Genomic DNA, 13,542 nt, shown 5'->3' with positions numbered 1-13,542 from the left:
TGCAGCCAGACTGGTATCTACCAGAGAACACTAGGATTGGCAGATTTGCCACTGACACCCTGTGCTCTTCATGGATGAGAGCAGGTTCACATTTTTTTACTTGTCCTTTCCAACATCATAGCAAGCAGAACGGTGGTCTGACTGCTGTGTTGTGCTAAACAAATTTGCTTTATCAAGAGAAGCTTTATGGATATAACTCCCCCTCATGATAATTATTATTCTTTATTTTAAAATTAATCTTTTGCTGAATTTACATATTGATGACGAACCTGACAAAGATGGTGGAAGCAAAAGAAAGGAGAGAGTTCACAGAAGAGAAAAAGAGAGCATCTAATCCAATGCAATCCAATCTAAACAGGAAAAATCAGACAACACGCTGCTACACCTTTAAAAAAACCACCTTCAGAACCACATCTTCAAGAAAAACAAAGCTTACAATCACCAGAAGCACCGATAAAAAAAACAGATGTGTTGTTTAGTGTTCCCTTTATTGTTTTGAGCAATGTATTAACGCCAACAAGCGCTAATAGTCAGGTTTTCAGCTCAATGGCTCCTTACTGAGCAGTTGGCAGCACTAGCTTTGTAAACACGCCTATTTATGTTTTTTTTTGTTTTTGTTTTTGTTTTGTTTTGTTTTTTTGTTTTGTTTTTGTTTTTCGTTTTTTTTTAACCTGTCCTTTCCAGCATCATAGCAAGTAAAATGATAATCTGGTTGCTGTATCGTGCTGAACAAATTTGCTCTGCCAAGGGGAGGCCTATGGGTAAGGCTCCTCTTGATAATCTGATCCATTTATTTATTTATTTACTTTGAATCACGGAATCTATGTAATCTTGCTGGACAAAAAAAGATGGAAAATAGCTAAAAGATGCAAAAGGGAAAGAAGAAAGGAGACAAAAACATCACAGACATAAGGAAACGGCCCTTCAATCCACACCATCACCAGACAACAAACTGTTACACCTTTACATGAACACATCAGAAAGTTTCCTACAACAAAAAACAAAAACAAACACAAAAAAAGAATTATCTCTTAGTATAAAAATCCACTGGACAACTCAGTGACTGTGTCAGCATGCAGAGTATGAGGAATAAGGAGTGATCAGTGATGAAGAGTGGTAAGTGAGATCGTACAAATGCGACCACGCCTCCATGGGGGTCAGAGGCAGACCAGGGCAGCCCAGAGACCCGGGCCCTCAGCAGCAGCCCCGGAGCACTAACCCAAGCTACCCCACCAGGAAGACGACTCCAGCCCCACCCGAAAGGCAGCAGAGGAGAGCCCTGGTCCCCCACGGTCTTGGGGCACAGGTCCCAGTGGGCCAAAATCGGCAGCCGCCGGCCCCGCCAGGGACCGGCCACCCAGGGCAGCCCAAGCGAAGGGCCCAGGGCCCCAGGAGCCCGGAGTCGGCCGCCCCACCCCCCAAAGGCTGAGGGCCCGCATCATGCCTAGTAGGACCAAGCCCCCCCAGACAATCACCCAGCGTAGGCCAACACACACCCCGATGTTCCAGCCGCTCACCCTGGGAACCAGGGCACCATCTACCCCCTCCCCCCACCCTCCACCTACTCCAATCTGCACCCCATATAACCCCACACTCACACCCTCCCCTGTGCCTTACCCACAAGCACTCACCATCACACAGACATGTCACACATAACCCACCCACCATGCCCCGTGGGGGGACACCCCCAGGCGGACCAGAGGACAGCGAGCCCCAAGCATTATCATATCAAAAATATCAAAATGAGAGAGAGAGAGAGAGAGAGAGAGAGAGAGAGAGAGAGAGAGAGAGAGAGAGAGAGAGCTGGGAAATTATAACAGGTAATAAACAAAATATATAAATCTATGTACAACATATACGTATCAACAGAGCAAGAGAAAATAAGTATAAAGAATATGCTATAGGAGCATATACTGTAAATTTAAATAAAGATGTGCAAAATCAAATGTAAGAAAAATGATGTGCAAACCAAAATAGAATTCAAAAAGTACAATAAAATGGCAAGTGGGTAAAAGCAGCCAGTAAAGTTTGGTGTCTAAGCAGCTCTTCCCTGCCAGAGGTAACTAATTGAACAGAGTAATGGAATAGATTTCCTGTATCTGTCTGTACGACAGCAGAGCATCTTAGTTTGTTAGAGGAGGAGCTCCGCTGTTTGACCAGTGTGAGGTGGAGAGGATGGTCAGGGCTATCCATGATGGAAACCAGTTTGTTCTGTGACCTCCTCTCCACCACAGTTTCAAAACTGTCCAGTTTGTACCCAATGACAGAGCTAACCCTCTTTATGAGTTTGTTCCGTCTGTTGGCGTTGCTGGCTCCGATGCTGCTTCCCCAGCACAGAGCAGCAAAGAAAAGCACACTGAAGACGACAGACTGATAAAAGATCTCCAACATTTTGCTGCAGACATTAAAGGATCAGAGGAGTAGAGCCTGCTCATCCCCCTGTTGTACCCAGCATCTGTGTTGGATTTCCAGCCCAGCCTGTGGTTGATGGTCACTCCCAGGTACTCATAGGTCTCAACAATTTCCACCTCCTGCCCCATTATGTTCAGTGGAGTTAGAGGAGTTCTCTTCCTCCGGAAGTCTATCACCATCTCTCTGGTTTTGGTGGCATTCAGATGCAAGTGATTCCTGCCATTCAGATCTAAATAGTTCTGGTAGCAACATAAAAAAATAAAAATAAAAAAAAATTACACTGGTTTGCTCCAGCACAGATTATAAATTATAAAACATCTTCCTTGGTCCCTCTTCTTCTTAGAAAAACACTCGCCATTTAATTTCTAAGGATACCAAAGAAAAAGAAAAGAACACTGCGTAAGTCTGCCCACTCCAATTCCTATACAACTGAAACAGAAGTAAATTTACTCTAGGGATGACGAACCCCAGACTATTTCTCTACAACCACCCGTATGCTACAATTGTCACATCACCAGATAGAAACATATTGTTTTGACAATAGAAATAAAAATTTACACAAAAAGTATATGAAACAATAGGATGGATTAAGATAACAAAATGATTAAATGATGGCACCCACCTCTCCTACAGGATACAATGATTTTTAGAGTATCCTTCGGGTATATTACATTTTGTCTAATAATAAAGGAGTGTTTAAGTTATCTACGTTACATAAGTATGGCTGAAAAAACCGTAAGCAGTGCAGCTTTTTCCCGCAAGGTAATAAGGGTTTTTTCTGCTAAGCATGGTGACACAGGATAAACAGATATATTCAAGGACTTTCATTCACTAGCAGCCAAAACAGGTGCAGATTAGACTTTAGTAACAATCTCAGCTTCACTGACTCCAAATATCTTCTAGACTTTGAGGAACAAAACTATGCAGTGTGAATCAGTATCAGCTTTGCATGTTTGCATTCATAATAATTCATTTTGCAGTTATCTCCTGTTTTTATATTAATTTATCTTACTTATTTTATTATCTGCACATGTCAGAGTTTATCCTTAATTTTTATCATCATATTTTAATGCCCAATAAGATTGCCATTTATGGAGAAAGTAACACAGATCATACATCAATTTCGAACGTAAAAATGAGAGAAAACTGACCTGTCACTACTTCACAGTTTTTATTTTACAATCCTATATCACAACACTCTACTCTATGGTTGATATTTTAAATTTACAAATATCTAAATGAGTGTCAGATGAAGGACTAATGGCAGCCACCGATGGCTGCATCTTTAGGTGAATTTCTCTCAGATGGATTATGTGGTGTTACTGGGTCTAACATTAGCAGGTATGGGCTTTTCGTACTCATGCAGAAGAAATAAAACAATTATTCTCTGGTTTTCCAAGCAGAAGAGCTCAGCTGAACGGAGCAAATACTCAATGGTTTAGGAACAAAAGCAAAACCTACTATTTGTTGGCTCTCATTGATATTCTTTGGCTTTTGCCCCCAAAAGGCAAAGCGATCTCATCACGCTGCTATCAATGATACTGATACTAGCCTTAGTATTGATAGTATTGATATGTTGATAGATCCACGCAGACCGACTTTTTAACCAATAACTCCTGGTTAACAAAACAAAGGGAAAATATCCTGAAAATATCCATTGACCCTGGTACCTGTAAAAGGTTCTTGTGGTGCAGCTTTACTTGTCAGCTGAACTGTGATTCAAAGTATGTCATTTCCTCATTAAAAGCTTTAATGTGATCTGATAATCCGACTTGTAAATAACATGTTGCTGTGCTATAAGCTGGTAAAGAGTTTCTATAACAAATTAACTTCTAAAGTGAAGATGTTTAATCAGCGTGAAAAAGCAACTTATTATTTTTGTGATACCTGGAAACTAAGAAGAAAACATCAGTGGACCCCATGAACTTGCATGTTTAATCCTTGAACTTCATTACCTTAATGTTGGGTTCAGCTATAGATGGTCACACCCAGCTCTGAACAGGAGAAAATGTGAAATGCATGCAGATTAACTGGGTTCCAACAACTGAGCTGTTGGCTTCTGTTAACCAGCTCACAACTTCCTTTCTCAAGTTTTTGTAAATCATGTTCTGTTGCATGCTCTTGTAAAAGTAGTACTAATGAGTTCAGTAAACACGAGCATGGAAAAAACCTGTAACAGCAGATTTACTGTGTGATAGTTTGTGTAATGAAATTTGCATTTTAGATGTATTCTTTTCTCCACTTTACATGGTTTAAATTAGATTTGATTCAATACATGAAATCTATCTTAACAGAACTAGGATTTATTTGTCTTCGTGGTGGGGTGGCTTGGGTCCAGGATTGCTGCTGATCACCTGGGTCTCTGGGCTGCCCTGTCTGCCTCTGGCCTTCGTAGAGACGTGATCACATTTGCTCAGTCACACTCATCTCTGCTCACTCCTCATTCATTCTCAGTTTCAATGTTGAAACTGAGAAATGTGTACAATCTTTATATTTTCCTTTGATGCCAGCTTAAAAAAATTAAAAAGGGGGACATTGGCATGTTAACCACTGCCATGAAAATATCTCATTTGTCTGTTCTCTGTCCTTGAGCCTGTACATTGTGGTCAGTATCTGTACTGTGACGACTCTGCATAGATTAAATTTATCTGTCAGAACTGTTCTCACATTTTGTCCTTTAAATTGGCTCAAATGACATGATTCTTCTTATCCATGTGCTTTTGTCTTACTGTTTTAACTTGCCCCTGCCCATGTATTGCATATGCTTGATTCAGTTTACAATGCCTCTATTCTTTTTATAACAAATTGTAAACTTTGGACTCACCATTGTGAACTTTATTTTTGGGTTAGATGGTCTGAACTGGCAACCCACTGTCCTACACACTGGTACAGATTCATTTAAAAAGGCCTGCGTTCACACTGCTGATCTTAATGCTCAAATCTATTTTTTTTTTATCAAATCAGACTGTTTCACGTGGTTGTTTTGAAACATTATCATTTTAATGTGACCTTCATTATGCTGAAGTGTGAACCATATGTGGCCCTGAAGTGACACGCATGTCACACAGTGCGTAGTATTTACGGATGAAATGGCTGCTTCACATCAGTTTATCAATTTGGAAGTACTCGCCTACTCTGACCCAATAAAATAATGCCCAATTGATGAATGAAAGATGGATACAGAAAAAAAGGACAGCACAAATGTTGACAATGTCCTTTTGTGGAGCAGTGGCTCCTACTTCTGGACAGAGGCATGTAAAGGCAATGCAGCCGGGTTCTATACAGAGTCCGGCAAGGGTCCAATTTTATCAACCCACACCTGTCTGAACCTGTTAGGATGATTACCAAACCCAACACCTGGATATCTTCCAATGAAACCTGCACCCTACCTGACGATGTAGGATATAAAACGCAACCAGACCCGCACATTAACACATTCTAACTGTAAATACACCCCCATCCCTCCCTTCATTGTATCACTTTTCTTAATTAGTTCATATATATTTAAAATAATGGTGCTGTTTTATCATTGTTTTTATTTGCAATAAAAATGGAAAGACAACAGCAAAGTAAATATAGGGAAACAGCAAAATTGTGATGTTTGTCTGACTTCTGTGACGTCAAAGTTGATTGAAATGAGACATGACAGTTCAGACTGAGGTCACTTCCACACAGATCAGATACGCATCCAATGTAGGACCACATAAAGTGGCCTGGGTCAGATTTTAAAAAATCAGATTTGTGCTGTTCAGACTGTCATTAAAAAATCTGATGAGTGACACATGAGCAAAAAAATCTGAAATGAGCTGCAGTGTGAACGGAGTCTGCTTTACCTACTTGTGTTTTTCTCCAACAGAAGTCTGACGGTCCTTGCGCCCTTGCTTGTCCACCATGTACATATGAAGAGTAGGATAATTAAGTTTCACTGCAGCAATCAACTGTCTAAAGCAACAATTGATTTTCAGTAGTAGTCCTGAGTCAAGGTAGTGGTTTCCTTGACATGAAGTATTTTTAATTTAGCAATACCCTGCAGCTCAACTGTTATGACCATTCAGTATTAGATATGCTTGGTTCATAACTTTGCATTTCTGCTGTGAAGATGGACTTTTTAACATGGGAGTCTATGAGGACTGTCTTTTTTTGGAGCCAGCCCCTAGCGGATGAGGGGTGAACTGCAGTTTTTTGCACTTCGCATTTTCGCATTTTACCTCCGGATGTTGCGGCTTGAGCTGGACACCCAGCACTTTCCCTACCGGTTACTCACATAATGCAGCTTGTGAATGCAAAACATTAATTTCTGAGGACAAACATACACAAGCGGCACCTCAGAAAAATCTAAAACATGCAAGGTGGCCATGACAAACACGCACATTTGCACGAGAATAAAAGTATATAGCCTATTAGTTTATGGTGTTTTTCCATGAGTACAAAAATGTCTACATATTTGTTTGCAATTTTATTTTAAGCAATTTAATATAACAAATTAATCATAGACATCAGAAAGACAATATGTGAAACAGAACATAGGTCAGGCTCTAGGACCTCACCTATCCAGGGGTTTCCTGTCAAAAACATTTAGTTCCAATGAGTGAAACATGTCAGGTATAACAACAAAAGCACATAAAGGCTCGTGTATCTCTGTATTGAGGAGAGGAGGGGAGGGAAGGGGAATTGGCCGGACAGAGATATCAATTCAGTCCGGCCAAGACTAAATTGTTATGATCAGTTTAAAAAGCCAGTGTTTGGATGAGCACCACGGCAGCTGGAGATGTCGCAGGCCGCCACGCAGCAGCATTCGCTCGTTTCAGCACCTAAACAAACACCTTCTGAGGGCAGACAGCCGAAATCTTCCATTTCCAGTGTGAGCTCAACCATTTTGTCTGTGCAGCCCTGCACGTCTGACACACTAACACAGTTCAGTACGGACTGACGTCACGGAGGGGCGGAGCCAGCAGCGTTCAAAACAGCCTGCCCTCAAACCTGCCTGATCTCTGCTTCCTCTCTGTTTTGCGCTCCTTTTTTTTCTTTGCCTCTGTTAAGTACTTTATTTTAAAAGTTTTAACATTTCGTTTAGTTTTTATTTAACATATAATGCAGCTGCGCTTCTTACATTGCTGGCGAAACTCATTTTGCTCCGAGATTGTTTTGCCAAACAGCATCCTAGTGATTGTTTATTTGCATCTCTCCGTGACCATGGACTGATTTTTTAAATAAGCCGTATAAATGCACCTGCCGTCGAACGTATTCACTGCCTTTAAAATCGAAGAGGTAAGCCTAAGGAAACGAAAGGGAGGGTTCAACAAAAGTAGCTGGAAGGAAAATGCTTTTGTCTGCAGGAACAACTGTGCTAGAGGCTGCAGCAGCTGCAGCTCATTATCCCGCTTGGATCTTGCGTGTATTTAGATATGTGTGTTGTGTTGCAGTCGCTGCAACAAAGTCACAATATCAATAACTTCAAAGTTTTGCATTGTCTGGTTTCATAGTGTCTGCCTACAAAGTCTGAAAATGGCGCTGCTGTTGATGAAAGTAAATGCGCAGCTTATTTCCTGCTGCACACTCCGGGGTTTTTCCCCCCCTTTTTTCTTCTCATTTGGTGTCTTATCAAAATACCAAATTGTTTTAACCACAGGTTGATGTATTAGAGCTGGCTTGTGAAGCAGGGACGGTTAAAGTCTGCTGGTGTTTTCCATTGTATTTAATATTATCCCTTAAATAGAAAGCCCATACTTTCATATCATAAATCAAATCTTTAAATGTGCAACTGTGAAAGTTAATGTTATTATAATCATGAGCTATTACATTAATCAGCCCTATACTGTGGTATTTTGATGGGTGCGTCCTTTGTTGTAAATCAGATTTCTTTGTGACCTCCGTCCATCCATCCACCAGGTGTGTGTGCCCTGGGTGCAGCCTGGCCTCTGCTGTGGTGGCCATGAAGAACCCAGGATCTGCAGACAGCAGTCGGCTGGTCTGCCTGCTGGAGGCTGCCCTGGTCAGAGAGGCTCGACTCTGGAAGGTACCGGTCTTCAAGAATGGATGCATTCAGGTGAGCGGTCAATGGATGTAGTCAATAGTGCAATGAGTTGTTGGGTTTTTTTTTTATATATATATGTGAGTATAGTGATATAGTAACAGGAAAAGATTTTGTTTTAAAACAGGAGTGAGCTTGGGTTTTTTTTTCTATAATAAGGCAAGTTCAGGAAAATTAGGAGAAAAGCACTTCTAAAAAGAACCAAAAATAGTCATAGAAACACGAGTATTTCTTTAAAAGTGTAACTTTGTAAGTAAACAGCTGATTTTATCATTGATGTGTCCCCACAACTGCTCTCAGCAAATGAGACATTTGTTTAATTTCTGTGGTGTATCTAGAATCTGTAGTGTGTAGAGAACCTGCACACTGCATGTTTTGTAGGAGGGGGGGTTCTCTCGCTCATATGTCATAATACCCACCAGTTGCCCCTTCTTTAACTACACAGGGCGCTGACATCTCTTCATCCCAACATCAGCAAATGATCCTTTGGCTTGGTGAAATGAGCAGGATGTTTCATTTCTGTCCAGAGACCTTTGCACTCGGAGTGTGTGTCCTCAACCGACTGCTGTCCACTGTCAAGGTAGATCACATTAAATAATGCTCCCTCCAAAGTTATGTTTTATCATTTTTTGAAAGAGCACATTACATACGCTCATATAAGCATATTTTAATGTATTTAAATTTAATTTTACTTGTCTACAGATCATTGTTTCTTTTTACTTATATTTCAGGCTCTTAAAATGAACTAAATAAGCTGTTTTCTTCTCAGGCTCAACCAAAGTACCTGAAATGCATTGCTTTGACCTCGCTGGTCCTGGCTGCCAAAATCAATGAGGAAGATGAGGTAACTTTTTCTTCAAAAAGAAATAAATAAGAAAAGCAAGAGAAAAAAAAAAACGCACCAACCACTCTAATACATTTTGGAAACAAGAGGTTTATTTGCTTTTTGTTGGTGTCTGTTTTGAAACAGGTTATTGGTTCTGTTAAAGACCTGGTTTTGCAGAGTGGATGCAATTTTTCAGCAGCGGAGATTCTTCGCATGGAGAGGATTATCCTTGACAAGCTGCAGTGGGACTTGTACACAGCAACACCAGTCGACTTCATTCACATCGTAAGTTAGATATCAGCAGATAAACGGCAAACAGAACTTTTTTCTTTTTTTTTTTTCTTTTTTTTTAACTGGACCCCAACATTTTAAAGTGATCTGGACGGACTATGAAACCAGGTCCTGGTCTTGCATAAAAACACAATCAGTACAAAAAGCACACATAAACTATCATGCTGGCATCAAGATGGTGTTTACAAACCCTCACACTTCCCTCTGCCCCCCCACCCACACACACACACACACACAAAAGAATTGGTCCAAGACAAGATTGTGCATTTACTTGATATGACTCAGTGTGCCCACAATAATTAATAATTACAAACTCCATTCATTTCTGAATGAAGTGTCCTTCCACTTTCAATAACTGCAGCAAATAACAGATAGAAAATACGGCCTCTTAGTGAAACAAATATCAAATCAAAGAGTCTGATTAGAGGATGTTTGCATTTGGTTTTCTCACCTGTCAGATTGGTACAGCTGTGATCTGACCAATCATAATGCCAAAGACATTTTAGTGTTTCAACTTTCTAGAATTTAGATAGACTTTAATTTCTCACAGAGGACAAGCTAATTGTATCTTGCCAAGCTATCCAGATGTTGTGCAAATCAACAAAAAAATCAGTAAAGGGAGCCTCGTGAGATTCGTCCCAGCAGCGCAAGACTACATTTGCAAGCTGCCAGCAAATTAATATGCATGTTGCATATCAGGCCAAGGCACTTCTATCTGCAGCCTTACTGTGGACAATGGACCCTGCTGCCACCAGGCGGTCCTCGAACCGCAAGAAGCTTAAAGACGAGCTTTTGATTGTGTCCGGTTTGGGTGTAAAATTAGATTTGTTATTGTTCTGAGACCGCTTGCTTTGTAACTTGGATCTTTGCACTCTAGCCTAATTCATAAACCCTCAGTGCCTCAGGCAGTAACCGCTGACTGAACTGCAAACATAGACACACACACAACATAATTTAGATCCATGCAAGTACATGAGGCTCAAGGCTGTATTCATAATGCTTATAATAAAGATGAGATGCAATGATTACAGAGGAGTCACTGATTGTTGCGCAGGTTGCCCGGCATCATTCAGTTGAACTACAGGATGCTGTTATAACTGTACGGTTCTATGAAAGTTAGTAAGCTGTAACTTTTGAGGAAGAGGTTCAGATCATATGAAGATACAGGAAGCAGATGACTTGCACGAGCTTCGTCTAGAAACTGAAAATGACTTTATCTGCTGTTGGTGAAGAATCAAAACGTGTCCTGAGCCAGCAGCTGGATGCCTTATGAATACAGCCCATAGTTCCCTTTACAAATAGTTAACACAAGGTCAAGGTTTCCTCAGTTATGAATATTCTCTCACAGTCTTTTTGAAATCAGTTAAACCTTTGAATTTATATACCTGATTAGTTCAGAGCTGATGTGTTCATCAGTCTCATCCCTGACCTCCAGAGCTAACTACATTTCCCCTTAGTGAATAAATGGCACCATTACATGTGTTTATAATGCTGAGATCAGTGATGAATATAAAGTTTTTCTTCTTTTCTTAAAGCCACAAACCACAAAAAAAAAAAAAAAAACTCTCCAAGCCTCTGCAAAACAAAAGGAAAATATGGCACTTTCTTTCCCGCTGTGTTATCGACTGGATCAGACTGTGTCACAGGAGGAGTAAATAATCTATTATTGTCCTAGCGTTTCACTTTAGGTACAAAATCAAAGACTTCTAAAATAAAAAAAAAAACATAATTTAAGAATAAAAACTATAATAAAATAAAGACTTTCTCTTTTTTTATATTCAAATAAATATCAAATAAATACTTTTTACTCTAGATATCTCACATTTACATTCCACCTGCTCTGAAGAAATTACTTTGTATTTCCTTTTTTTAAATATTGAATAAAGTCTAATTTTCTTTTATCTACAAAACAGCAATTTGTCACAGACTCTCCACCATGACACTGATATGAGTAAATAAGAGGATTTACAGATGGACCGTCGTTACCCTTCCCCGTCCTCTTCACAGTGAAGCTCTGAGAGGTAGAATCAGCGGTGTGATGCTGGGAATGCTCGTCTGGAAAGTCAAATCTAAAATGTTCTTTTCTTTCTGCAACATGATCCTGATGTCTGCATTTCCTCTGCAGCATGGTGAGATTTTTAGGAAGTTTTGAGGTTGTTTGTTTCTGGAAGGAATTGCTGACTTGGGCTTCACGTCGCTGAATCTACCTCCCAGTACGATTTCACTTCCTCTTCTAATCCATGGCTTATTTCTTATTGGAGACAAACAAATGTACAAGAACTAAACGCAGTATGAATGAATGAAGGAAATGCATAATGTTGGAAATTCAATGATGGTGTTTTTTTTTTTTTTCTTCACCTGCCACTTGTAACTTCGTGTAAACCAGAAGCCATCGGCTTCAGAGAAGTTTCGACAAGCTTTAGGTGGATGTTCATCATCACCGTTTGACCACTCAGTGAAACAAATTTTTTTTTTTTTACATCGAAGCCCCACTGACATTGATCGTTTCTGAAAATTACTCCACATACAATATAAAACAAACAAAATTACGAGGCAAAGAGTGGGAGCTTCTCATCTGGGCTCTACTGTAGTTTTCAATGAAGAGTAGAAAAAAAAGCATCTGCAAACTGTCCTGTATGGATGAGTGAAATTGGATTAAATGTACATTTAACTGCACGTGTGTTTTGATATGAATGTTATGGAAGAGATGAGGAGAGAGTGATGGACAGACGGATAATGCGACAACAATGACATCACTATGTTAACATTTTGGCCTCTTTCCTCCTCATTTCTCTGTTCGTCCAGTTCCACGCCCTGCTCGTCTCCGGCCACCCACACCTCACTCCCTCCATCGGTCTCGGCGTCGGCTCAGCGACCGACCCCAACGAGCTCCCCGCCGAGCCTGAGCATCAGAAGAGGCCTCCGGGCCTCCAGGTGGCGTTGTGGACCAGGCAGGTGCAGCACTGTATGGCCTGCCACCAGCTTTGGCAGTTCAAGGGTTCCACGTTGGCCTTGGCCATCATCACTTTGGAGCTGGAAGCGCTGACGCCCGACTGGTTCTCCGTCTTCACTGATCTGCTGAAGAAAGCACAAGTAAGGGAAAGACCTGGGCCTGCTGGAGGACTAAACTTCAGCTTTATTCATTTTTAATGCTTTAATAATCTGGTGGGGTTTTTTTTTTTATTCAGTTATACAGAGATAAGCATCTAATGACAACATGGTGGCACATTCAAATAAACTGATGTGCTTTCCTGTCCAAAAACAAAAAGCAAATCTTTTAATTAAAACAGTTTGAATTTTTCTACTTCTCCAACTACTGTATTCAACTGAGTTCCAGTAACTTTGGTCATTCAGATTGTTTATTGAGAAGTAAATGTGCCTAAAAGTTGTAGACCACCTCTAGAAATCATCATTTTCAAACACTCGTTTTGCCTCTCCCAGATCGACAGTGCCGAGTTCATCCACTGCAAAGAGATTGTGGACGAGTACCTACACGACCTGGAGCTCTCTCTGCCGACCAACGCCGTCTACATCTTCGACAGCACCCAGATGCAACAAGCCTGGAGCCCCTCGCAGCTCCTCAGAGTGAACAGGAGGGGCCGTGGCAGCAGCGAGAAAGGGGATTTGGATGAATATTATGACGGTTTTAGACGGTTGTACAGCGAGGAAACGGATGCAGAGGCGAAGGCGGGTGACTTCGGGGCTTTGTTTGAATCCCAGCAGAAAGGGGTCTCGCCGTGCCCACCGCTGCACCCTGCTGTCAACTAGCAGGACATGTATGGACACCATCAACGTCTTGGTTACAACTCTGCAGCTGGCTCCAGCTCGTCTCCAGATGTTGCAGAGTTTTAGAACGAGTTGAGTCCTTTCTGTGCTCTCGTCCTCGTCTACACAGAATGTGGAGCGAGGTACGGATCAACGTCCAAGAGTTTTGCTCTGTTGTGGGAAACGTTGGGGAATCACTGAGTCCAACTAAACTGAT

At 41.0% G+C, this 13,542-nt stretch overlaps 2 protein-coding genes across 3 annotated transcripts in view; one reads left to right on the top strand and one right to left on the bottom strand.

The window, feature by feature from the left end:
• Nucleotides 1-7,344: 7,344 nt before the first annotated feature.
• On the top strand, nucleotides 7,345-12,167 carry ccni2 (cyclin I family, member 2). The gene is made up of 5 exons (XM_042008629.1): nucleotides 7,345-7,680; nucleotides 8,302-8,458; nucleotides 8,889-9,023; nucleotides 9,213-9,287; nucleotides 9,414-12,167. The coding sequence occupies exons 2-5, from the start codon at nucleotides 8,345-8,347 to the stop codon at nucleotides 9,561-9,563; spliced, it is 474 nt and encodes a 157-aa protein (XP_041864563.1). The 5' UTR covers nucleotides 7,345-7,680; nucleotides 8,302-8,344; the 3' UTR covers nucleotides 9,564-12,167.
• Nucleotides 12,168-12,348: 181 nt separating this feature from the next.
• sept8a (septin 8a) overlaps nucleotides 12,349-13,542 on the bottom strand; it is a 34,215-nt gene continuing 33,021 nt past the window's right edge. The window contains exon 10 of one of the 2 annotated variants that reach the window (XM_042008625.1): nucleotides 12,349-12,638. In XM_042008625.1, coding sequence (XP_041864559.1) covers nucleotides 12,470-12,638 — 169 coding nt within the window. In that variant the 3' untranslated portion in view covers nucleotides 12,349-12,469. The remainder of the gene's footprint in view (nucleotides 12,639-13,542) is intronic. The other variant, XM_042008626.1, reaches the window with a different exon arrangement.

The sequence above is a fragment of the Melanotaenia boesemani genome, chromosome 15 (assembly GCF_017639745.1).
Source record: "Melanotaenia boesemani isolate fMelBoe1 chromosome 15, fMelBoe1.pri, whole genome shotgun sequence".
Lineage (NCBI taxonomy): Eukaryota > Metazoa > Chordata > Actinopteri > Atheriniformes > Melanotaeniidae > Melanotaenia > Melanotaenia boesemani.
This window is presented reverse-complemented; position numbering and strand designations above follow the sequence as displayed.